This window comes from Hyla sarda, chromosome 13 (assembly GCF_029499605.1).
Source record: "Hyla sarda isolate aHylSar1 chromosome 13, aHylSar1.hap1, whole genome shotgun sequence".
Lineage (NCBI taxonomy): Eukaryota > Metazoa > Chordata > Amphibia > Anura > Hylidae > Hyla > Hyla sarda.
Window position 1 is genome coordinate 47,516,906 of NC_079201.1, and position 27,636 is coordinate 47,544,541.

The following is a 27,636-nucleotide window of genomic DNA, read 5'->3' on the forward strand; positions in this document are numbered from 1 at the left end:
AACTCAATCTGTGTTATCCGTATGTATTAAAGGGGTACTCCTGTGGAAAGTTTTACAGATTTTTATATTACTTCTATAAAAAAAATCTTAATCCTTCCAGTACTTATCAGCTGCTGTATACTACAGAGGACGTTCTTTTCTTTTTTAATCTCTTTTGTCTGTCCACAGTGCTCTCTGCTGACACCTCTGTCCATGTCAGGAACTTCCCAGAGCAGTAGCAAATCCCCATAGCAAACCTATACTGCTCTGGACAGTTCTTGACATGGACAGAGGTGTCAGCAGAGAGGACTGTGGACAGACAGAAAATAACTTTCTCTGTAGTAAACAGCAGCTAGTAAGTTTTTTTTTAATGTAAAGAGGAAATAACGAAAGTGCAAAAACTAAAAAACGCTTAAAGGGGTACTCCGCCCCTAGACATCTTATCCCCTATCCAAAGGATAGGGGATAAGATGTCTGATCGCAGGGGTCCCACTGCTGGGGACCCCCGGGATCTCTGCTGCAGGACCCACCTGTTGCGGCTTCCGGAAACGCTGGAGGCTTCGGCTCCCGACAACGGTGACGTGAGATTGTGACATCACGACTCCGCCCCCGTGTGACGTCACGACCCTCAATGCAAGTCTATGGGAGGGGGCGTGCCAGCCGTCACGCCCCCTCCCGTAGACTTGTATTGAGGGGGTGGGGCGTGACGTCACACGGGGGCGTGACTTCACGATCTCACGTCACCGTGGTCGGGAGGCGTTAGTATGAGAGCCTTCAGCGCTTCCGGAAGCCGCAAAGGTGGGTCCTGCAGCCGAGATCCCGGGGATCTTATCCCCTATCCTTTCGATGGGGATAAGATGTCTAGGGGTGGAGTACCCCTTTAATAGGGGTCCTCCAGCTGGGCCACCCCGTCTCTAGTAAACTTGGCATGCTGGCCGGCAGTTATATGGCTGACACATATCATTTTTGGTCATTCCCATTGACATGTGTTGTCTTGGGAGGGAGTATAAGTTGCAAGCTGACAACTCATCTCAGGGGGGCGCAGTAGAGGACTGGTGGGAAAAATTTACCGTAGCAAATCCCGCAGTTATTGTGCTGGGAAAGTGTTAGCCACTTGAATGATGTGAATTATTTAACACTGGAAACTTTGCTGGCTGTATAAGAACACTTCTTATCAGAGATGTGAACGGAGAAGCCTTGGTCTTGTTCTGTAAGGAGGGGGAGGATTCGTTTGACGACCAAATGGTAACAATGCAGTTGTTTTAAAATCCTCAAGGACACATTGGGGCAACTTTAAGATGGTTCTCTTGCTTTTATCATTTCCTGGCCCAGAGCATTACAGTTGTGTTCTGTTACTATTTGTAGCTACATGAGACCAATGTATAGAGGGGCCCTGTGCCCTGAGGACAAGCGGGGCCCTGTGCCCTGAGGACAAGCGGGGCCCTGTGCCCTGAGGACAAGCGGGGCCCTGTGCCCTGAGGACAAGCGGGGCCCTGTGCCCTGAGGACAAGCGGGGCCCTGTGCCCTGAGGACAAGCGGGGCCCTGTGCCCTGAGGACAAGCGGGGCCCTGTGCCCTGAGGACAAGCGGGGCCCTGTGCCCTGAGGACAAGCGGGGCCCTGTGCCCTGAGGACAAGCGGGGCCCTGTACGAGTGAACAGTGAACTCCGACGTGGCGTTGCTGCGCTTAGACGTGAGGTCACATCACCCCCACGGTGACGTTACCTCACGTCTAAGCGCAGCAACGCCATGCCGAAGTTCCTAGCACCTCTCCCAGGCAGCCACTGCGGTTCTCTTACAGGGCTGCTGTGGCTGTGTGGGAGATGCAAAACAGCAGCCAGCAGCACCGTTCTCCGGGCCCGGGCGTCGCGGGCAAGACACATTATCGGCAAGGTTAGATGCCGATACCGATAACTTACAAAATCGTGAATATCGGACGATAATATCGGCCAATCCGATAATCGGTCGATCCCTAAACAAAATGTGAAAAATTTCCGAATGCACTGTTTGTTTTTTTCATAAGGAGATTTTAGATCTGTAAATTCACGGTGATTGCTTGACATACATACATCATTCACACTACAGAATTTCCAGGCCGAGATTTCAGCTGGCGCTAGGGCCGCTCAGAGATGCCTTCAGAACAAATTTTGTTCAACGAAAGAATAAACATTCACATGTTCATTCTTTTGAGTCTGGGGTTCAGAAATTCTGTAGCGTGAATGTTGCAGTACAATGGGAGGCTGCTGCACCAGCTTGGTTTTTAAGCAAAATTCCACTCAGAAAATACGTAGTATGAATGGGCCCTTAAAGTTCCCAATTGTCTCTGAATTCCAGTCCTAGCACATCTGGCCAACAAAAGGAAACTTCAGTTAGAAAAGCAGTTTCCCAATGACTTCTGTTGGGAGATGTTGCAGCATTGTACTCTCATATCTGTGCTACATGTTCCTGTCTGTGTGTAACATTTTTGTTAACCCAGCACAGGATTTGATCTTCATATAAGGAAAAAAAATTTAAAGCGCGTTCCCGGCAAAAGCTCCTAAGTGGGTTTTGGCAAAATCATGGAATCAGCTAACATAAAGAACATTTTATTTTAACAGGATACTTATCGGCCATTTAGCACATCGCGATTGTGCGACCCTTAAAATTGTTGCCTGGCTGCACGTTTCTCTGCATAAACCGGGGGGGGGGGGGGGGTGACGACGGTGTTATTGGAGGACAGCAGGGACGATCCAGTGATCTTTCATTCTGCTCTGGCTGTACCCTCACTTAGCCAGCATTAAAAGATGATGCTAGATCTGCGCTTTTATCGGGTATGGATCGGTCCATCTAAGTGGACCCTAAACGGTGCCGATTGACTTGTACATAGTTGGTCTATGCTCATATTGGGTAGCTGTCTGCCCATGTAAAATGACCCATACTCTACTTCCGTATAAAGATGTGCCAAGATTGATTGTCAGACTCATAGGGGGGGGCAGGATCTTATGATGCCATATCACACAGAGAGCCCACCGCTTTATAGTAGGGATTCCATGTGACTTTAGACGCGGGTTTACATGTACAGATCCTGGCACCATTAAGGCACCTACCCTAATCACACATAGGTATATTTTGGTTATATAGGATATTTTACATGTAAACTTGTTAACATAAAGTCATTGTTGCAATAAAGGGAAATGGACCTAAAAATGGAGCAAGTCTATTGGTCAGGGAGTGACTAAATCCGATGGATCCCAGTAGATAAGCAACCACGTTGCTACGTTTATACTTTATTCCAAAATAGGAATCTGATCCCAGTAAAGGGAAGTAGAATAATTGTCCTGTTAGTAACACTTTCCTTTTTTTGTGTGCGGTCCTGTTTTTGGTCACAAAATCTAGAGTGGGAATATTGGGGGAGATTTATCAAAACCTGTTGTCACGATAACACCCTATCGGTCCAGCCAAGACGCAAGAGAGAGTGTGATAGTGCAAGGGTTAAAGCCACCAGACCTCTGGGTAACCACTACTAGTCTCAGCAAGTCACCAAATTAACACTTTGATAAACGTGTTTCACCAGAGCTTCCTTCAGAAAGCTGAGCTCCTATACTTAGAGATAAAAGACCAGAGCGGATTAATTAAACATTTAATCTGATAAAAAGGTATCACAGTGCTATGTATAAAATAAACAAATGACATAGAGGTACAAAAATATGAGTTTGGCAAGACAAGTTCAGAAAACAAAAAAAGTCCTTACAGCATAATGGTATAGCAGTCCTTATGAGTGAGAGTCCAGCTGTATCTTAGGATGTCTTGTCAGCTTTTGCCCCAGGCTTGAACAAAGATTTGTCCAGCATCTCGGTTTTAGGGTACGTATTTTACGCTGCGGATCCGCTGCTGAAGGACCTCTGTATGCTGCCTTACATGTGCCTGCTCGGAGGGGCAATACGCTGCTACATGCAGACACACTGAAGCGATGTGCGAGTCATTGCACTTGCGTGGCGTACTCGCACACATGGCGGACGCTCCCCCTGCTCTATGAGCTAGGCCGAGAGCTGCCGCGATGTGCGAGTATACTGCGCATGCGCGCGGCGACTCGTACATCGCAGTGTCTGCTCGTAGCGGCATATTGCCGCTCCGAGCAGGCACATGTAAAGTCCGCACGCAGAGGTCCTTCAGCGGCTGATCCGCCGCGAAATACGCGCTGTAAATCCGCTCGTCTGAATGTACCCTTTTAGTGACTTTTTAGGGGGGAAGAGGGAATTAATTTGAGGGGGGGCATCCCTCTTTCCTGGTCCCTTATCTTAGTTTGTTTTATGATGGCCAGAGTGCCTGACTTTAAAGGAGGTATAACACAGATAGACAGACCCCCCCTCCCCCCCACCCCAAGAAAACTGTAATACACACAGTCTGAACCCTCACCCATGTCCCAGATTATACATTATACACAAGTACAATTATAATACACATGTATGATTCCATAATCAGGCCTTGGGCCTGACACATGTCCAGAGGAAAAGTTGCTGAGTTGCCCATAGCAACCAATCAGGTCGCTTCTTTCATTTCTTTTTTTTTTTTTTTTTTTTTTTTTTTTTTTAACAAGGCCTCTGCAAAATGAAAGAAGCAATCTGATTGGTTGCTATGGGCAACTGGGCAACTTTTCCTCTGGACAGGGTTTGATAAATCTATATATTGAAAAATATATTGTCCTAAAATTGTGTACATAAAGGTCTAACAAGAAGCTCATGTTCTAGTTCTCTTCATTATGTTGAGACATCAGGATCTCCTCACTGCTTTGGTCACCCCACAGGCTGTTCTGTAGCATTTCTTTCTTCTCCTTTAAGTCTGGTATGTACGAATGTATAGATATACAAAGATCGCCGCTACCTCTGAACACATGTTTGCACTTATATCTATAAAGTTTCACAGGCCTGTATAAGGAAGTGATAAACCTCCCTGCTGTGTGTCCCCTCTGCCTACAAGTTCTCCCCCCAAGGGCCTTTTTATTCTTCCTTCCCCAGGGCAAGCCTCTCGTTCCCTTCCTCCCCAGGGCAAGCCTCTCGTTCCCTTCCTCCCCAGGGCAAGCCTCTCATTCCCTTCCTCCCCAGGGCAAGCCTCTCGTTCCCTTCCTCCCCAGCACATCCTCTCCTGGACCAGCTGGCGTAGGATAAGGAAAGGTCACCATTGTTGGTCTTTAGATGGTGTTACTTCAGGCCTTGTACTTGGGTGTTTACAAGAGTCATGTATATCAAACTCTCTTAGTAAAGGGTATACTGCCCATCCGAGTTAGTGTTTTTTTTGTTTTTTTGTTTTTTTTAGCTATTTGCCATCTTTGCAGGATTGTTGGAATTAAATCTTATTCTTGCAACTTCTTGAACACAGGCAAACATGTTTTCTTATGAATTTCTAACTCTGTGACCATTTGTGTTGCCCCAAGGGTTTATGTCATCAATGTATTTCTGCACACAACCCTCTTCAGAAACACTATAACCCCAGCTAATCTTCTACCTACAGGCCAGTGAGACATTCTGAGGCTGGTTGCGCACTCAATTTTTAGGTCCATATATTAAGCCTAAACAAATACACAAAACAAAAAAATACTGAAAATATCAGCCATTTTTAACGGTTTGGTATGCTTTGGTCCGTATTTTAAGCCTAAACAAAAAGCAAAAAAAACTGTTAAAGGGGTATTCCAGGCAAAAACGTTTTTATATATATCAACTGGCTCCGGAAAGTTAAACAGATTTGTAAATTACTTCTATTAAAAAATCTTAATCCTTCCAATAGTTATTAACTTCTGAAGTTTTCTGTCTAACTGCTCAATGATGATGTCACGTCACGGGAGCTGTGCATGATGGGAGAATATCCCCATAGGAGCTGGACAGCTCCCGGGACCTGAGTCATCAGAAAGCAGTTAGACAGAAAACAGCAACTCAACTTCAGAAGCTAATAACTATTGGAAGTATTAAGATTTTTTAATAGAAGTAATTTACAAATCTGTTTAACTTTCCGGAGCCAGTTGATATATAAAAATAAGTTTTTGCCTGGAATACCCCTTTAATTTAATTTAAGATAGTAACATAGTTTATGAGGTTGAAAAAAGACCAGTCCATCAGGTTGAACCTATAACCATCAAGTTCAACCTATAGAAGTTGTGGGCTTACTGGTCTCCCAAACCTTCGTAACTTCAGCGACAAGCTCATGCTCCTTGCACCTTCCCAGGAGGAGCGGCACAAGAGCTCACCTCAATCATTAAGGCGTCCTGTAGTTGTTTCGAATAGCATTTTCCAGCTGTCATTCCATTCTTTACTGTTATGAAAACCATTTGCAAATGGCCATTACCGCAAATTGAGCTTATACTGGATCCCCTTCACCAATTGTAATTTTTTTTTAAAGGGGTACTCCGGTGAAAACCTTTTTTTCTTTTAAATCAACTGGTGGCAGAAAGTTAAATATATTTGTAAATTACTTCTATTAAAAAATCTTAATCCTTCCTGTACTTATTAGCTGCTGAATACTACAGAGGAAATTCTTTTCTTTTTGGAATGCTCTCTGATGACATCACGACCACAGTTCTCTCTGCTGACGTTATTATAATAATAATAACACTTTATTTATTGTTGTCCTTTGTGGGATTTGAACCCAAGTCCCCAGCATTGCAAGGCAGCAGTTCTAACCACTGAGCCACCATGCTGCCCTTAGCATACATCTTGCTAAACTAGACAGAGATGTCAGCAGAGAGCACTGTGTTCATGATGTCATCAGTGTTCCAAAAAGAAAGGAATTTCCTCTGTAGCATTCAGCAGCTAATAAGTACTGGAAGGATTAAGATTTTTTAATAGAAGTAATTTACAAATATGTTTAACTTTCTGCCACCAGTTGATTTAAAAGAAAAAAGGTTTTCACCGGAGTACCCCTTTAAGACCTTCAAATAATCCGGCAGTATATTTAGAATGTACAGCATTGAACATCTGGTCCTACCTCAGCATTGTCTCCTTGCTGTGTCTAGGACATGTACAGTACATTTAATAATGCAGTAGACTGTTTCTATGAATAACCAATCCCCAAAAACAAAATAAGGGGGATATGTATTATACGTTGAAAATGTCACAACAATTTAATGTTTTAGTAAAGAAATAAATCTACACCTATCTACTGCATATCAGCGTATTTGCCCAAAGACACAGGAAAACAGCAAGACATGTATGTCAGCGCACCATCTGTGTTCTGGGGGCAGCGTTGGGGTTGTAGGAGAACATAGGGCTGGGCGGTATGACCAACTGTGTGTATCACGGTATTTTTTAAACTTTTGGCGGTTCCACGGTATATACCGGTATGCCCTAGCCCCCTCCCCCCCCCCCCATATTAATTATCAGCCCACATCCCCATCGGGGTACTACTCACATGTCACCCGCAAGCGCTGCCCTCCTCGTCCTGTTTGTTGCGGCCGCCGGCGCTGGCACTCTATACTGCGCTGTATCCCTATGCCCGGGCTGCAAAAGGTAAACAAAATAAACTTTAACGCACCTACGTCGGCCTTACGCTGGGGACGGGAACGTCGGACAGCTGTCGGCCTATCACCGGCCGCAGCGATGTCCTGCCTCGGCCGGTGATAGGTTGAGCGCACTGTCATGTAAGAAGCCGGCTTCTTACAGGACAGTGGGCTCAGCCTATCACCGGCCGAGGCGGAACATTGCTACGGCCGGTGATAGGCTGACAGCTGTCCGACGTTCCCGTCCCTAGGAAACAAGTGGGGCCGGTACCTGACCAACGGGAGGTGGGTTAAAGTTTTTGTTTATTTTTTGCAGCCCGGGCATAGGGATACCGCACACTATAGAGCAGTGGTCTCCAACCTGCGGACCTCAAGATGTTGCAAAACTACAACTCCCAGCATGCCCGGACAGCGGCTGTCCGGGCATGCTGGGAGTTGTAGTTTTGCAACATCTGGAGGTCTGCAGGTTGGAGACCACTGGTATAGAGTGTAAGCGCCGCAGCCGCAACAAACAGGACGAGGAGGGCAGTGCATGCGGATGATATGTGAGAAGTAACCTGATGGGGGCAGCGGTGGGCTGATAATTAATTGGAGGGGGCGGCAGAACAGCGCTCGCAGGTCACTTAGGATTAGTTCCCCGATGTGGGGACAGCGCAGTGCTGGGCTGATAATTCATTCATTCCCGAGGGGGAGGGGCCAAACCGGTATTGCGGTATGGGTTAAAATTCATATCATGCAGCACAAAAATTTCGGTATTCAGTATGCACCGGTATACCACCCAGCCCTAGGAGAACATGACCAAGCTATTAGCTTGGCCAGGGACGTGCCAGGGACATAAAGGGGGTGTGAGATGACATAGGGAGCTGTATATAGGAGGCAGTGTGTGGAGTCGAGGAGGGGTCTTTTGGATTGATTTGGGGTCTGTTTCCCAAGAATAACAAAGCCCTAAAGCCCTTTATTTTTTTTTATTTTTTTATTTTTTTTGTATTTTCATTTTTCTCCCACACATTCTAAGAGCCAAAAGTCCTATTTTTCCATCTAAAGAACCATATAAGGGCTTGTTTTTTTTTTTTTTTTTTTTTTTTTTTTTTTTTTTTTTTGCAGAACCATTTGCACTTAGTGACACCTTTCATTTTACCATAAACTGTGTGGCGTAGCTCTAAAAATATTATTAGTGTGGAGAAATGGAAAAGAAAGCCGCTGTTTTCTTATTTTGTGAGGCTTTGTTTCTATGTAGTGCACTTTATGGTAAAACTGCCATGTCCTGTTTATTCTGAAGGTCAATGAGATTAGAATACCGGAGGAAAAAGCCGGCTTTGAATGGCTGCAAGTGTTGTACAAGTTTTTAGGAGTAAACCAAACCTTATACCTTTTATTGTGGATTATAAATAGTTTCTGGCAGCGCCCAGTATTGGAGATATCACTTGCAATACGATTAAAGTGATTGCCATGTTTACATGACTTTGTTATCCTACTGCTTTTAAAGAAAAACCTCAAACTTTTTAGACAAAATAAGTTTGTTTACAAAACGCTCGATTCTGACCAGTATAACGTTCTTATTTATTTATATATGGGGCTGTATGAGGGTCAGCTTTTCATCCATGATCTGTAGTTTTTATCTGTACCATTTTTGTTGCACTTTATTAATTTCTTCTAACATATGATGTGACTGTGCTGTACTGTGACACCACAGTGAATTATCCCTGTACTGTGACATCACTGTGTGTATTATCCCTGTACTGTGACATCACCGTTCGTTATCTCTGTACTGTGACATCACTGTATATTATCCCTGTACTCTGACATTACTGCGTGTATTGTCCCTGTACTGTGACATCACAGTGTGATGTCACATCCCTGTACTGTGACATCACCGTTCGTTATCCCTGTACCGTGACATCACTGTGTATTATCCCTGTGCTGTGACATCACTGTGTATTATCCCTGTACTGTGACATCACTGTGTGTTATCCCTGTACTGTGACATCACTGTGGGCATTATCCCTGTACTGTGACATCAGCGTATTATCCCTGTACTGTGACATCACTGTGGGTATTATTCCTGTACTGTGACATCACTGTGGGCATTATCCCTGTACTGTGACATTACTGCGTGCATTATCCCTGTACTGTGACATCACCGTGCGCATTATCCCTTCACTGTGATGTCACTTTGTACTTTGAAATCCCTGTGCATATTAACCATGTACTGTATTGTCACCGTGCACATTATCACTGGACTGTAATATGCACAGTCGTTTGAAGGGATAATACACACAGTGATGTCACAGTACAGGGATAATACACACAGTGATGTCAATGTACAGGAATAATACACAGTGATGTCAATGTACAGGAATAATACACAGTGATGTCACAGTACAGGGATAATGCACAGTGATGTCACAGTACAGGGATTATTTACACAGTGATGTCACAGTACAGGGATAATTTACACAGTGATGTCACAGTACAGGGATAATTTACACAGTGATGTCACAGTAAAGGGATAATTTACACAGTGATGTCACAGTACAGGGATAATGCACACAGTGATGTCACAGAACAGGGATAATGCACACAGTGATGTCACAGAACAGGGATAATGCACGCAGTGATGCCACAGAACAGGGACAATGCACGCAGTGATGTCACAGTACAGGGACAATACACACAGTGATGTCACAGTACGGGAATAATACACACAGTGATGTCACAGAACAGGGATAATACACACAGGGATGTCAATGTACAGGAATAATTTACACAGTGATGTCACAGTACAGGGATGATACACACAGTGATGTCACAGTACAGGGATGATACACACAGTGATGTCACAGTACAGGGATGATACACACAGTGATGTCACAGTACAGGGATGATACACACAGTGATGTCACAGTACAGGGATGATACACACAGTGATGTCACAGTACAGGGATGATACACACAGTAGTATACCGGCTGGAAGAAGCGCCCGAGTGGCGTGAAACAGTCTGTCCCGGTCCCACCCCACCTGCCTCCACCCCCCACAAGCCTGTTATGCCTGACACGAAGAAATAATTTACTTTGGATGGTGAGTGCAAGCTCTGTTTTCTTTGTCACTATTTCTGCTCGCTGCCTTCAAGCTTAGCACCACCGAGACCAGAGTCCCACATATAGGAGAGACGGCACTATCCACACCACATCTGCTGCCGCTCACCTTAGCCTAGCAGTAACGGACAATCATCTTTTGACATTTCTTCTTATTTTGATAATGTACACAGTGATGTCACAGTACAGGGATAATACACACAGGAATAATACGAAAAGTGATGTCACAGTACAGGGATAATTTACACAGTGATGTCACAGAACAGGGATAATTTACACAGTGATGTCACAGTACAGGGATAATACACAGTGATGTCACAGTACAGGGATAATTTAAACAGTGATGTCACAGAACAGGGATAATTTACACAGTGATGTCACAGTACAGGGATAATTTACACAGTGATGTCACAGTGCAGGGATAATACACACAGGGATAATACCCAAAGTGATGTCACAGTACAGGGGTAATACACAGTGATGTCACAGTACAGGGGTAATACACAGTGATGTCACAGTACAGGGGTAATACACGGTGATGTCACAGTACAGGGGTAATACACGGTGATGTCACAGTACAGGGATAATTTACAGTGTTGTCACAGTACAGGGATAATTTACACAGTGATGTCACAGTACAGGGATAATTTACACAGTGATGTCACAGTACAGGGATAATTTACACAGTGATGTCACAGTACAGGGATAATTTACACAGTGATGTCACAGTACATGGATAATTTACACAGTGATGTCACAGTACAGGGATAATTTACACAGTGATGTCACAGTACAGGGATAATTTACTCAGTGATGTCACAGTACAGGGATAATTTACACAGTGATGTCACAGTACAGGGATAATTTACACAGTGATGTCACAGTACAGGGATAATTTAAACAGTGATGTCACAGTACAGGAATAATTTACACAGTGATGTCACAGTACAGGGATAATTTACACAGTGATGTCACAGTACAGGGATAATTTACACAGTGATGTCACAGTACAGGGATAATTTACACAGTGACGTCACAGTACAGGGATAATTTACACAGTGACGTCACAGTACAGGGATAATTTACACAGTGACGTCACAGTACAGGGATAATTTACACAGTGACGTCACAGTACAGGGATAATTTACACAGTGACGTCACAGTACAGGGATAATTTACACAGTGACGTCACAGTACAGGGATAATACACAGTGATGTCACAGTGCAGGGATAATACACACAGGGATAATACCCAAAGTGATGTCACAGTACAGGGGTAATTTACGGTGATGTCACAGTACAGGGATAATTTACGGTGATGTCACAGTACAGGGATAATTTACAGTGATGTCACAGTACAGGGATAATTTACACAGTGATGTCACAGTACAGGGATAATTTACACAGTGATGTCACAGTACAGGGATAATTTACACAGTGATGTCACAGTACAGGGATAATTTACACAGTGATGTCACAGTACAGGGATAATTTACACAGTGATGTCACAGTACAGGGATAATTTACACAGTGATGTCACAGTACAGGGATAATTTACACAGTGATGTCACAGTACAGGGATAATTTACACAGTGATGTCACAGTACAGGGATAATTTACACAGTGATGTCACAGTACAGGGATAATTTACACAGTGATGTCACAGTACAGGGATAATTTACACAGTGATGTCACAGTACAGGGATAATACACGCAGTGACGTCACAGTACAGGAATAATACACGCAGTGACGTCACAGTACAGGGATAATATACGCAGTGATGTCACAGTACAGGGATAATATACGCAGTGATGTCACAGTACAGGGATAATACACGCAGTGATGTCACAGTACTGGAATAATACACGCAGTGATGTCACAGTACAGGGATAATGCACACAGTGATGTCACAGTACAGGGATAATGCACATTGTGAAGTGGGCCTTTTTTTTTTTTTTTTTATAACCTTAGGCCCTGCCTTCCAAAATGTCTGTGCCTGTCCCTCAGCTCGACTGAAAAGACCATAAGGCAATTGTTAGCACAGGTATGAAGTCCTTGTCTCTGCACTTGCCCCAATGACTCGGGTAAGATCAGGGTTGCTTACTTGTCATGGTTTTGTTTGACTGGCAAGTTATAGAATATCTTTCTGAGAAGTGACTGTCATGTACGCAGCTACGGGTTAAGAACTGTAGTGTTTGCGGTTGTCAAGTCTGGTCTCTTGACACTCCATGAGTAAATAAAACTGCACGTATTGTACTTGCACCCATCATTACTCTAACGTGGCCAGGTCAGATTATCTGGTCATGGGAAATAGAAAAGTTACATCTGGAGACTGCCCAAAGGACTGTTACAGTACAGCACCGGCATTATCAGTCACTCTTAGATGAGCCTATTTTAATACTGTTGCCTAAATGAAATGGAGCATGTAGTTGGCTGTCCTTGTGCTATACTTTTAGGTTGGGTTCACATATGTCTAGAACTTTTTATTCAAAAACTGAGGCCACAACTAATGCACAAATGCATCCGTCAGATAGGAAAGCACTGCAAGATGGGGTGTCTGCACCAGTCTGTTACCACTGGGGGGGATCCCAGCGCCCGTGCCCCCTGTGATTAGACCTCTTATGCCGTATCCTTTGGCTAGGGGATAAGATGTCTAGGGGCGGAGTACCCCTTTAAAGAATCAGGCATGTTATTTACCATCCATTCATGACTTTGTGAGGTTACAGCCACTGTGGGGCACTGTAATGGGGGGCGGCATTTGTTACTGCATTACAAAGCGGAGAGACCTGGCATAGATGTTTCATGGATCTGATGAACGCGAAGCATAAAGGTGTCTTATGGCATTAGGTTGTCCAACATTCCTGTAACCGGACACTTCCCGGTAAAGAACATTGTACTTTACTGCTTTATTTTGTCACAGATTATTACAGTAGTGGAGGGCAGATGGGGCAGGTTTCTCATGGTTAGACCCCACTTAACAATGGGGAAACAGCAAATACTTTGGACACAGGTCTGTGTAAACCAAAAATGAACTTTGAAGAGGCTCAAACAATTCTTGGCGGTTAAAGACTTGATTGCACAACGCTTGTCGGTTTCACTTCGATGAGGCATTACTTGGTCAGAGTGGTTTATAGTGATGACACTTGTCAGTTTCGTTTGTGGTGGTGGGGGGTGGGTGTGTGAGTGTGTGTGTGTGTGTGTGTGTGGGGGGGGGGGGGGGGGGGCTGGGGGGCTGCGGGTCATTAAATCCAGGGCAGCTTCGCCCTTCTCAGAACCTTTCACAGCAGTTTCTGCCTTGTTTGGATTTTTGCCACCTTTCTGACCGACTCTTCTCAATAGGACATGTAGCTTCTTGTCTCTTTTTTTTTTGCCTGACTCGGGCATCTCCTCAGGTCACCTGCGTCACCGCACAACCATGTACTGACGACAAACTGAACTCTGCTTATCCCATCTGTCAACTCTTCCCTAAGGAGCAGGAATCTCCATATTACAAACTAACCTCTGACTAGTAGCTGCTATTGCAGTGTCCCTTATACGTTTACCACACTACAGTACAGTGTAATACAACTCATGCCAAAATACATAAAACAAAAGATTTACTTATTTCTTAGTAACACAATACTGCCAGCACACAACTTGCATACGTTTTAGATCACCAGTACTCTTAAAGGGAACCTGTCACATTGACAATGCAGTCCAATCTGCAGAAATGATGTTATACAGCAGAATGGGCTCTATACTGATATATAGTTTTGTGGGGAAAGGCTTGTCATTTATGCTTATTCGGGGCCAACTAGTAAAGTGGGTAGTGCCAATCTGTGATTGTCAGCGCTCTGTATATAAGTGAAGCAAAAACAGATCCCTCCAGGACAGCACAGGATAGAGCTGGCGCACAAGCCTTCAAGGTAAAAGCAGATTTATTTTACCCGGCATGCAACGCGTTTCGCTGGATAACCAGCTTCATCAGGCATCATGTATAGTGCATATAGAAAGTTGTCAGTAACTGAGAAGGACCGCCCGCATAACTACTTAGCCCTGAATGAGCAGAGAGAGATTTACATGAATTAAAGACAAGTTATCCTGGAACTTTTCCTATAAATCTGCTCAGCCCGCCTGCTCTATAACTGCAGGTTAAACTGCATTTTCTATGTGACAGGTTTCATTTTTTTTTAAATAGTTTTATGTGTGTATGTATGTGTAATATATATATATATATATATATATATATATATATATATATATATATATATAGTGGAATTGCTTTGCAAGCGGTTTGTAAATTTTTATATTTCATATAGACCATTTTATTACATTGCTTGTCTATAAATAAAAAAACGCATTTAAAGGAAAACGGTCAGATATTTTCTCCCGCACTATCCACAGTACTGGTGGATAATGCGGGAGACGCTGATTAAAACGAGCCCTACCTTACCCGGATCCGCCTGGCCGTTCGCCTGCAATTGTAGTTTTATTCTATGTGTATATCAGGAGGATAACTGGCAGTGACGTCAGTGCCGCTTATGAGTATTCATCCCCCTCCCTCCAGTTCTCCCTCTCTTTGCTGCTCCTAACAGGAGGGAAGTGGGATGAATATTCATAAGTGGTGCTGAGGTCCGTACCAGTTAGCTGCAGAAGCCCCGCCCGTGCCAGTTAAAGCAATATATAGACATAGAATAATACTACAATTGCGGGCGAACTGCCGGGCGGATCCGGGTAAGGTAGGGCTCTTTTTAATCAGCGTCTCCCGCATTATTCACCAGTACCTGTGGATAGTGCAGGAGAAAATTTCTGACAGTTTTCCATTTAAAGAGTGACATTTTACCCTCTGTAACCATTAGTAACAGGTTCTAAAACAATAAGTGTTCCTACCATGTTCTATAATAGGAACAGAAGGCACTCCAATGTGAAGGAAAACCCGTACAACGGTAAGGGGAATAATGAAAACCGCTTACGGATAGATTTGTGTAACCACATGCAAAACAATGGAACATGTGTATATAGTAAATGGGATCCTGTCTGCAGCCTTCCTGTACGAGAGTGATATCGCCGGTGCAACTTCAGAGGAAAGCAGGAATTCTAGTGGCGCTAACGGTGATAAAGGTGAGTAACTTAACCAACATGCAACGCGTTTCACTGTGCATGCGAAACAAAACGGGTTGCATATTGGTTAATAAAGTTGCTCACCTTTTTATCGCCTTTGATGTCCTGCTCCTGGTCAGTGCCGCTAGAATTCCTGCTTAACTCTTTTGTTCTGAAGTTGCACCGGCGATACCATGTTCTATGTTTGTTCATGATGCCATCAATCTTCACAAAACAATGTATAAATACGTTCTGCGCGGTATGCAAATTCTCATCAAGCAGTCACCTGGGCAGTGTTTAGAAGTAGTCACTGCGCTCAGGGCTGTTATCACTCTTCTCCTGCCCTAATCACACCTACATAGCCCTGGGCGTGGCACAATTCTCATACGAAAAAGCATGAACTATATTGTATTTCATCTTATGAATAAATATTCAGACACTCACTGTTTGATCATTCATTCTTGTTTTCTTTTATTTCATCTGTTCTGTAAAATTCAAAGCTTGTAAGATAGTAATAGGCATACGTCCATACTGGCAGAGGTCTTATTCACACTAGTTGGGAGCCATCAGGGTCTGATGCGACGATTCGGGGGCATGAGTAAGGGGGTGTTCCCCCGAAACATCGCGTCAGACCCTTATGGCTCCCAACTAGTGTGAATAAGACCTCCTCCAGTATGGATGTATGCCTATTACTATCTTATAAGCTTTGAATTTTACAGAACAGACGAAATAAAAGAAAACAATAATGAATGATCTAACAGTGAGTGTCTGAATATTTATTCATGAGATGAAATACGTGTTAGATGTCTATAGTGAAGTCGGTGGATATCCACACCTGAGCAATGTTAAGGGTCTATAGAGACTTGTTTATTTGAAGATGGCAGAATTCCCCCCTGCTGTCGTGTAGTCCGGAGCGCAGCATCAGCCTGAGGACACACCCTCTTTTTACAATGTTCCCCACAGAGCGGTGCACATGTCTAGAGCACATATGCTTTTGGGCCTGCATGAGAATTGCAGGGGAATTCCGCAGTCCTTGGGCACAGTGACTACTTCTAAACACCACTGCAGCTAGGGGACTACGTACTCGAAATCTGCATACAGTGCAGTATGATTTTAAATACTGTTTTATGAAGATTGGACATAGAACATGATAATGCTTTGCTCTAGAACCTGTTGCTAATGGTTATGCCATGACAGGTTCCTTTTCATTGTACAAGGGAAGTAAGCTGTCTCTACAGATCCTATTGCGATGTGGTTACCATCTCGTACAGCACAGGGCATTGTATGCTTTATTAGAAAGAGACTAGTGTCAGGCCAGTAATAGGGTCCTCACCCCTCCTCTGTCTCCCCTGTAGGGAGATAATGTGCGCCAGCTCCCCTCTCGCTTATTCTTTCTGAAGTCCCAACATAAACAGGAAGCTCTTAACATCTCATCTGTCTGTCGGGCAGCGAGAAGATGGCAGAGGGTTGTACTCACACCCTCCTGAGCCCGCACAGGAAGCTCTGCGCTCTCAGCCGTATAAAGTGACTTTGTATTTAGCTCTCACATTGGCCACCATACAGAAATATCAGTACTGTCAAGTATATTGTACCATTTTACTGTTACCCCCCCCCCCCCCCCCCCCCCCCCCGATACTAAGGAAGTTCACAGGAATAGCTCCGTGTTTCCCATGGTAACCAATGCAAACTTAGGGGGAAAGTGTATTGCGCTGTGTTTAAGTAAAATTATCTTTGTTACCAATAGCAACCAATCGTCGGAGCTCAGCTTTCATTTCGCATATTGCTTTGTTATACCCCTTGGTTTATCCTTTACTCTGAGACATAGGTTGGGGTGCAGCACGGGAGAAAAACACCTTTTGAGGCAAGGTAACATGTTTACAACTGTGGAGGAGCACCCTAAGCACATTTAGCTTGTTACAGCTTCCTTATTACAGACCTAATTACCTGACGTCCGGTCATTAGAAACACAGAAAAAACCAACCTGCGATAAGTGACTGCTGGTCCTGCTTGTTCCGCCCGCACTTACTGTATTTTGTCTTTACACAAAAATGTGCAGGCAATTGCTGCAAGGATAAGGCTGGGTTCACACCACGTTTTTCAAATACGGTTACCGTATACGGTTTTCCGCTAAAAACGTATGGCAAAAAACGTATACAACCGTATGACTCCAAATACGGTTTTTCCCCGTATACGGTTCCAAAACGTATGTACGGTTCTATCCGTTTGCATCCGTTTTTGCCAACGGTTTTGCTATTTTGTTGGAATTAGTTTTCAAGCAATTTAATAAAGTTACTATTGTTCTATTGAAATTCCTTCTGCGCATGTGTCAACTCCAAAAACGCATTAGAAAAACCGTGTGCAACCGTATTCTGAAATTCTGTGTACGGTTCTCATAGACAACAATGTTAAAAGAACCGCATACGGTTCGCATACGGTTTTCCAACAGCGTCGACAGCGTTTTTGCCTACGGTTGAAAAATCGGCAAAACCGTAACCGAGGCAAAACGGATGCAACCGTACACAACATTTGGAATACGGTTTACAATGCATTCTCTATGCATACGGTTTCGTATACGGTTACCGTATTTGAAAATCGTACTGTGAACCCAGCATTTTTTTTTTTTTTTTTAACCCTAAAAGGACAGGGCCTATTTAACATTATGCACTCTTTTTATGTATGTAATAAGGGAAAAAAGAGGAAAATTTTTTTTGTAAAATTAAGTTGAGAAATGTTATAATACAACGGTATACAGTGTACCAATCTGCTTAGTTTTTCCTGCTCTATAACAAGATGCTTGCAGATCATATACTGCATTTTGGAGGTGACAGGTTCTCTTTAAAAGGGGTACTCCAGTGGAAATAATTTTTTTAATTTTTTATCAACTGGTGCCAGAAAGTTAAAAAAAATCTTAATCCTTCCAGTACTTATTAGCCGATGAATACTACAGAGGATATTATTTTCTTTTTGAAACACAGAGCTCTCTGCTGACATCATGACCACAGTGCTCTCTGCTGACATCTCTGTCCATTTTAGGAACTGTCCAGAGCAGCATATGTTTTCTATGGGGATTTTCTCCTGCTCTGGACAGTTCTTAAAATGGACAGAGGTGTCTGTAGAGAGCACTGTGGTCCTCTGTAGTATTCAGCAGCTAATAAGTACTAGAAGGATTAATATTTTTTAATAGAAGTAATATACAAATCTGTTAAACTTTCCGGCACCAGATGATTAAAAATAAAAGTTTTCCACCGGAGTACCCCTTTAAATTGCAGAACGTTTTGAAGCCACACCCTGATCTAACCTAAGAACATATAAAACTATGTCCCAGAAATGCATATAAAATTCTAAATTTGTATAAGGCACCCTTTTGCACTCTAGTCTATCCGAATGTGTGAATCCATTTCTGTAGGTAGGTTTAATACTTGAACACTATTTTTTGTGTATGAGCAGTGACTGTAGTCTACTGTAATATGATGAGATCATAAGATAATGGGGGGGGTATCATTTATCTATTAGGAGCCAAGCACTGACACAAGGTCACGTATATCCTCTGCAGGAGAGAAGATCCCAGAACAATCTGTGGTTTGCAAAAGCAGGTAGTGGTCAGAGCCCTGAGTCCATTTTTGTCTTCTTTAAGATCAGCCATCTACCCTTGGCCTAACATTGTCCTCCAATTTCAGGTCTTTTTCTGCGCTCAGTCATCTGGTCTTGCAGGATGGAATAGTAAAGATTTGTAGGAGGAGATGTACCTCATTCTTACACTTCCTTTACATGTATTGTCTCCAAAACACCCCCCTCCCTTCAGAACCTCTTTCTTCCTCTGCGGTGGTGTCTTGTCATCCAGACACACTATATATAAAGTGGGAGGCCCAGCATAGTAACTTCTTACAGGATCTCCTTTAGACACAGCATCTTCTTAACATTAGCCAGAAGATTTCTTATGTCAAAGGGGAATGGGAGTCCTTAATTATTTTACAATAAGCGTCTAAAAGGATATGTATGTCATTCTTAAAGTCTTGCTGCAATGAATATATACTCTTAATATATACTATCTTCTACTTCACAAACACAGAAGAGGGACACTTCTATGTCTCTATAATGCCGGAAGGAAGTATCGGCAGCATGAAGGACATTATAAAGCAATACTGAACAGTCTAAGGCTACTTTCACACTGCCGTTGCTCATCGGCGAGAACGGGGAGCAACGGCAAACAACGGGTCCCGGCAGCTCCCATTTACTATTATGGGGGCCACTGGGACCTGTTATGAATAACGTGAGAAAAAGACGACACATGTTGTAATTTTTCACCCGTTATTCGGCCCGGCTCTCCCAATGGCACTAACGGCAGTGTGAAAGGGGCCTAAGCTGTAAATCAAACCCTGGGTGAGACCCATACTAAGCTCTGTTACAGTCCTGTTTGCTTCTGGCTCTCTCGACTCCTATTTCTCTCCTCATCCTTTTTCTCTTCATAGACTTCTATGGACAAGGCATGTAACTGATCCCTCTGATAAGATATGTTACCTATATGTTAAGTCTCTTATATTCTGTGTGCTATTAGTTTATGCAGATTTTCTTGAGACAGTGTCCATTTGAAGCACTTGTTTATATCTGCCATATACAATTTAAAATACTTAGTTGTTCCTTAGCACATGAAAAACTATGTGATGTTAACAATGCATCCGATGCAGGGAAGCAACTATCTACCGTATTTTTCGCTGTATAAGACGCACTTTTTCTTCCCCAAAACTGGGGGGAAAAGTCGGTGCGTCTTATACGGCGAATACACCCCTATCGCCAACGGCTGTCCGGGCATGCTGGGAGTTGTAGTTTTGCAACATCTGGAGGTCCGCAGGTTGAAGACCACTATTGGGTTCAAAATCTTTATTTTTTTAGATTTTGCACCTATAAATTGGGTGCGTCTTATACGCCGGTGCGTCCTATAGGGCGGAAAATGTAAAACAGCATACAGCAAGTCTTAACAAACATGGATTTCTGGGCACGGTTACACTCCTGACTTGACTCCTTTGGTTTCCTACAGGAATCTGTCTTTGAAATAGTTAAACTATTCTGGGGCAGATGTCATGCAGTCATGAATGATGTTTCCTGTGAGTTTGGGCCGATTGTTAGGCCCTGAAAGAACTTTGGCAGCATTAGTGTGCATCCGAGGAGATGTGATTCATCACCATTAAACGTGACGGAGGAGATCTTAACACTAGTTTTTAAGTCATAATTGTTAAAAGGTTGAAAACGAATGGGGAATGCATATTACAAACCCTAGGAGAGACTAACATGCGATTTACTTGTACGTATTTTGATGGCAGATATTGTTTCCCAATGACACTGGCTTAAAGGGTACCTTTCATCAAAAAAACTTTTAGATATATTATAGATTAATGTATGCAGAATAACTTTCCAATAGCATGTTATTAAAAAATATGCTTCTTTCTATTTAATTTTCCACTTTGAAACAATGACCACTAGGGGTCTCCCTACAGTCCTTTTTTTTTTTTTTATAGATTTCAGACTCATGCTGGAGTCCTAAATCTCAGGCTGCAGCCGGGACACAGACAAACTCCCTGGCAGGTAGCAGTGCTGAGTTTGTCTGTGTCCCGGCTGCAGTCTGAGATTTAGGACTCTAGCATGAGTCTGAAATCTATAAAAAAAAAAAAAAAAAAAAAAAAAAAAAAGACTGTAGGGAGACCCCTAGTGGTCATTGTTTCAAAGTGGAAAATTAAATAGAAAGAAGCATATTTTTAAATAACTTACTATTGAAAAGTTATTCTGCATACACTAATCTATAATATATCAAAAGTTTTTTTGATGAAAGGTGCCCTTTAAAGGGAAAATCCAGAGATGAAATTTTATTGGTACAGGTAAAAAGCTCACAGATCATGCTGGTTTGCTGAGATTAGGATCTGCGGAACATTCAAGCCCTTATGGTTCTGCTAAGACCCTCATAGTTTGACTGACACTTTGCTTGTTTTGTCAGGTTCCAGTAAAGAAAACATCAAGGCAGTACCAAAGGGGTTGGAGCCCTCTGTAGAACTATTCTAGAAATTTGTGGCAGATGAGAACAGATCCTTCCAGTTTGGACATATGAGTTTCTGACCGGATTAGCCATTTATTAATAGATCTCTAACACAATTGTCATTGGTATAACCTGAAGTAGTGTACCTCAGCCTGTGGCTCTACCACGGTTACTAAACTACGAATCCCAACATGATGGTTGGGAACACAACATCATTAATCAGGAATCCCATTCATATAGGTTTCCTGTTATTTAGATGGTATTCTCTGTAACAGTACCCACAACGTCTTATCCCCCACCTTTGTGACAAGCTACCTCAGTATTGTTTGCACTTACAAGATGGCTGCTTTATTTTACCAGTACAGGGTGCAGTATAAGAGACCTGTGAGAGTGCATGTCCGCCTTCACCGCAGCCCTTTTTGGAGGATTGTAAATGTCCCTGCATCTGTTTTGTAGCTATGTAAGATTTGCAGTGCTGTTTCCGGTACACCCATGACCACCCTCAGTTTGTACTGCAGCTGTTATAAACCGTAAGCCCTACAAAACGTAGTATAGGAAGTGGGGAGGGGGTGTCATGCAAAGCTTTGTGCTGGTCGTACTTTGGAGATAAAGTTGTGTGTAGAATGTTAATGCTCCGTGGTTCCTACATTCCCTACAGTTTCTAAGGGCGCCTATTGTGAATATAGTATATTTTGGGATTGCCCTCCCTTACACGCTGATCTATGCCTGCTATATACAGTACCTCCACACCCTCTTTTTACATTGCTTCCAGATTGTGCCGTCTTCCTCCCAGCTTCCACATTTCCTACCTGACTCATGCTCTCAGCTTTCAGGGCTCCAAAGCATGACTTTTCATTTCTCCCTCCTTCTATTGTATGCTGCTTACAGGGTTTCTTCTGCCCTAGCTGTGATGGCTATCCGCCAGCTTGGTGCATCTAAGGAGCAGGGTCTGGGGAATGGCATGTAAGTGTTCTACATAGGGGCTCATAGAATGTGTCTGTGTGCATACTTATGAACTTGTGTGATTGTGTTTTTATACAGTGTTTTCCTATAAAGTGTGAATTCGGGTAGAAAACGGACACATCAAGGCCACCTATTTAGAGTGGGTCCCTAACGTCCCTAGCATAAAATGGCGCAGCACTGGGCGGTGACCACCACCGCCGCGACACCAGTGCCCACGGGGGGGAACGACCCACTGGCAGAGCGGCCCCAATGCCACTCAAACCAGTCTATGGGCCGCACCCCCCCCCCCCCCCCCCCACAGACACGGCGCCATGGCAGCAACGGACGCCTCACAGCACCACACCAGTGTGAACAGGATGTTACAGCTCACTTACCATGCTCTCCCAGTCAGACTGGGAGGCTGCTAGGAAAGAAATGGCCCTTGTGTAGCTAACTACTGCTTATATAGGGTTGGGCTGAGGGGTTGGGGAAGAGTGCAGACACATGTTCAAACAAAAAAAAAAGCATAATATCAAAAACTAACAGGTTGTTAGTATACATTTATGATCAAAAAGTACAAGCCCACTTGCCACGTCAAGGCCACCTATTTAGAGTGGATGGCGTAGCACTGGGCGGCGACCACCACCGCCGCGACACCAGTGCCCACGGGGGGCGGGGTTGGGGGGGGGAACGACCCACTGGCAGAGCGGCCCCAATGCCACTCAAACCAGTGTATGGGTCGCACCTCCCCGCAGACACGGCGCCACGGACATGTTACATAATATTCAGAAAACAGGCTTTGCTTTCTTCAAGGTTTCCCAATAAGTATAAGAAAATCTTAATCAACACTATATTTTTTTGTAGAACTAATATGGTTCCCATAAAAAAAAAAAAAACCTACATGAGTTGTCCTGGAATTATAAAAATCACATCAGTATGCCTACCAGGCAGTAATGTGGGCAAAGGGGCGACTCTCCACTGCTGATTGTAATTGAGTGATCATTTTGCCACCCAGCTTTCCTAGAAACATAAGCTGGATAGCATTGTTACCTACATGTTTAGGGTCCAAGGCTCTCTAAACTCTTGTTGTCTTCTTGACTGGCTTCTCTTGTATTTATCTATACGATTTGACAGAATTAAATCGTCTATAATCTATTATTAATGAGTTGGGTGTAAAATGTAACTGTTAGATGGAAGGCCGCTCGTTTCCGTCATTCGAAAGCTGCTTCACATACAGTCAAATGTTGATAATGGTATGTAGGGGAGAAAAAAGACAGATGTGGCGCTAATATAGTGCGTTTCGGAGGGGCTCCCTCCTTCGTCAGGTCCGCATTGCGGACCTGACTAAGGAGGGAGCTCCTCCGAAACGCGTTGTCCATCCAAGTACCGATCCTTTAAATGATAATACAATAAAAAGATATCACCATCCTCTGCACCCTCTCCGATTGCTATTTTTACCCCGCCAGTGTAGCGCTGCAGCGCCGAAGTAGTCACCCACGGGAAGGTTTAGGAGAACCGTGCCGGGACTCCTACCTCCCACATCTGCTAAATGTTGGTAATGGACATAGGTTATAGGGTAGTACAGGTTTTCATTTTACTTTCTCCTGGTAAGATGTATTACTCGGGCTCTTGCTTGGTTGGGGTCCCCTAATGCATCCATCTTGCTGCCTGCTGGTAACTTTTGATTCAGGAATTGTCAGGTTCCACAGAAGCTACATGATCCTGCCCTGTCCTATCTTTAATAAAGACCAATGGGGGAGATTTATCAAAGAATTTAGACAGATTTTTCCCATCTAAATTTGTCGCACAGAAAGTCGCAGTCTAAATATGTGCGACTTTTTTGCGCCTTTAGCTTTAGAGGATTTTTAAAACATAGTTACATAGTTACATAGTTAGTATGGTTGAAAAAAGACATACGTCCATCAAGTCCAACCAGGGAATTGAAGGGAAGGGTGTAAGGGGATAAGGGAAAGGGATGTAATTTTATAATTCTGCATAAGCATTAATGTTATTTTGTTCCAGGAATGTATCTAACCCTGTTTTAAAGCTGTTAATTGTTCCTGCTGTGACCAGTTCCTGAGGTAGACCGTTCCATAAATTAACAGTCCTCACGGTAAAGAAGGCGTGTCGCCCCTTTAGACTAAACCTTTTCTTCTCCAGACGGAGGGAGTGCCCCCTCATCCTTTGGAGGGGGTTAACCTGGAACAGTTTTTCTCTATATTTTTTGTATGGGCCATTAATATACTTATATACGTTTATCATATCCCCCCTTAAACGTCTCTTCTCAAGACTAAACAATTATAACTCCTTTAATCGCTCCTCATAGCTAAGATGTTCCATGCCCCATATTAGTTTAGTCGCGCGTCTCTGCACCCTTTCCAGCTCCACAGTGTCCCTTTTATGTACAGGCGACCAAAACTGAACAGCATATTCCAGGTAAGGCAGTACCAATGATTTATAAAGGGGGAGTATTATGTCCCTATCCCTCGAGTCCATGCCTCTTTTTATACATGACAATATCCTGCCGGCCTTGGAAGCAGCAGCCTGACATTGCATGCTATTCTGTAGTCTGTGATCTACAAGTACACCCAGATCCTTCTCTACCAGTGACTCTGCCAGTTTAATCCCCCCTAAGACATACGACGCATGCAGGTTATTAGTACCCAGATGCATAACTTTACATTTATCCACATTGAACCTCATTTGCCAAGTGGATGCCCAGACACTTAGTCTATCCAAGTCATCTTGTAACTTATGCACATCCTCTATAGACTGTACTGTGCTACAAAGCTTGGTGTCATCTGCAAAGATAGAAACAGAGCTGTTAATACCATCCTCTATATCATTGATAAATAAATTAAACAGCAGCGGACCCAGAACATGATGCGTTCTAGTCTATTTTAGACGGAAAAATGCATTGGTGCTGAATTTATCAAAAGTGACTTTTCAGTGACAAGTCGCATCGGCTGAAAGTATGCCGAAATGCCAGTCCATGCTGGAGCAGGTTTAGATACAGTCTAAAGCATAGAGCCCGAAGTCTGTGCACAGAATTTATCAAGGGCCTTGCGCCTTTTGATACATTAGGTGCATGATAGACCAGCCTAACCCTCTGTAGTTTGGTCTATATTGATGCGGGACATAGACAGCTTTGATAAATCTCCCCCAATGTCTTTGAAATCCTGCAATATATAGAGCAAGGAGCAGTTGAGGGTTCAAATATCGAAAGTAAGGGCAACTGCTGTTATTTCTACAACCCAGGTGTAATGTGCCAGTATGTGTGCTATTGTTCAATCGGCTTTGTTGGCAGCGAACTAGTTGTGCACCTAATAACCTTCATCTACCTCCCTTGGTTACCTCAACAGCGGGCAGCATGCAGATTATGTACTCCTGATAAGAGACTGTGTGTAGCCCAGATGTCACTGAAATGTGTTTAGTCAACACGTACACTTTGCTTCTACAGCTGACATGAATGCATTCTCTTTCTTTTTTCTGCAGTTATTGAGGACACCCAGCCATACAACGTCACTATGACAGACATGATCAGGGATGCAGGGGTGAAACAGCCCCTTCCTACCAGGGGAGTGGGCGATAAGCCAGCTACGGATTTCGGATACGTGGGGATAGATGCCATTCTGGAACAGATGAGGAAAAAGGCAATGAAGCAAGGATTTGAGCTGAACATCATGGTAGTTGGTATGTACCCATAAATGCTTTGTTTAAAATGTAGTCCTCTTGTACGCTGCACCTGGTTCAATGCATAACACAACATTTAGAATGTAGTAAAAAGACTCTGGGAGGTCACCGGAAAAACTAGTACCAGTACACTTGCCTTCTTCAGTCTTCTCCAAGCACGACACAACAGCAGGCATTGAGCCCAACTAATTGGTAGGGTGCCGCCTGTACCGCCTAAGTTCTGATGGGTTTCCCTGCTGTGAGTTTCTACAATAGATGATCCTCAAGGTCCGTGGAGAATAAGGTGCTCAACCAACCCGGGCCCAAGAAGAGAGTTCCTCCCTCAAAATCCCTGGACTTTTTCTTGTTTGGAAAACAAACAACACCTATCTTTTATTTATCTAAGTGTTCTTGATCTAGTTATTATTGCACAGTTACAAATCAGTAGTATATCAGGGATTGTGCTGGCCAAGCACCTTTATTTTACGTAGACCTTGGGGAACAGCTTATGCAAAATGTAGAATATGGTTGACTTATATAGCGAATCTATATAAACCTCATCGAGTTATAAGCCCCATGCCCGAGTCCCGTGCCATTCTAGTGTTCTCCTCAGCTGTGCACATATACAGGTCATTTCTTTATATCAGGGTGAATTCACATTTTTCCATGCTGAAAAACAAGTATATTGTTGTTTTTCTGATCCTCAGGGTCCTCATTCTGTTGCCAGACATTGACTTACTGGGTATAAGTTGTAAGGTTATAAATAGTTTTCAAAAGAAATAGAACGTAAAAATTACACAACTAAGGGTTGTACAATAGAGGCACAAAACCAGTAATAACTTTTCATTAGACAGCTGCAGCCAGACATCCCTCACCTAGGGTCCCACCCTAGAACCCCCGACAAAGGATGTCCTGAAGCATTCTGTGAGTGGTGTATTAACCCAATTGAGGAGTTGGTTCAACCCTGAAACGTTCTTTCTGTGCACATAAAATAAAAATCAACAAATTTAAATATTTTTTTTTTCTTAAAGCGTCTGGAATCTTAAAGCAGTTCTCTATTTGCATTAAATAGCACTATGAGTCTGTAGACAGGTTTCTTCCTTCTCATGGTAAACTATTAATCTTTTAGTGACGCAGCTATCTTGAGCTTTGAGGTGACATGACTTTTTATTTATTTTATTTAGTTTTGTTCATGCATCACTGTATTTAAAGAGCATTAACATTGTGGGCTTGTTTAACCCTTTAAGGACCCAGCCAATTTTCACTGTAGGACCCGGCCATTTTTTGCACATCTGACCACTGTCACTTTAAGCATTAATAACTCTGGAATGCTTTTTCCTTTCATTCTGATTCCGAGAATGTTTTTTCATGACATATTC

At 43.3% G+C, this 27,636-nt stretch overlaps 1 protein-coding gene across 8 annotated transcripts in view; it reads left to right on the top strand.

The window, feature by feature from the left end:
- Positions 1 to 27,636, top strand: part of SEPTIN9 (septin 9) — a 366,436-nt gene that overhangs the window by 293,386 nt on the left and 45,414 nt on the right. For 7 of the 8 annotated variants that reach the window (XM_056549571.1, XM_056549574.1, XM_056549572.1 and 4 more), the window contains one exon: positions 26,081 to 26,278. In XM_056549571.1, the coding sequence (XP_056405546.1) occupies positions 26,081 to 26,278 (198 nt within the window). Of the gene's footprint in view, positions 1 to 4,655; positions 4,799 to 26,080; positions 26,279 to 27,636 lie in introns of those variants that run through there. The other variant, XM_056549577.1, reaches the window with a different exon arrangement.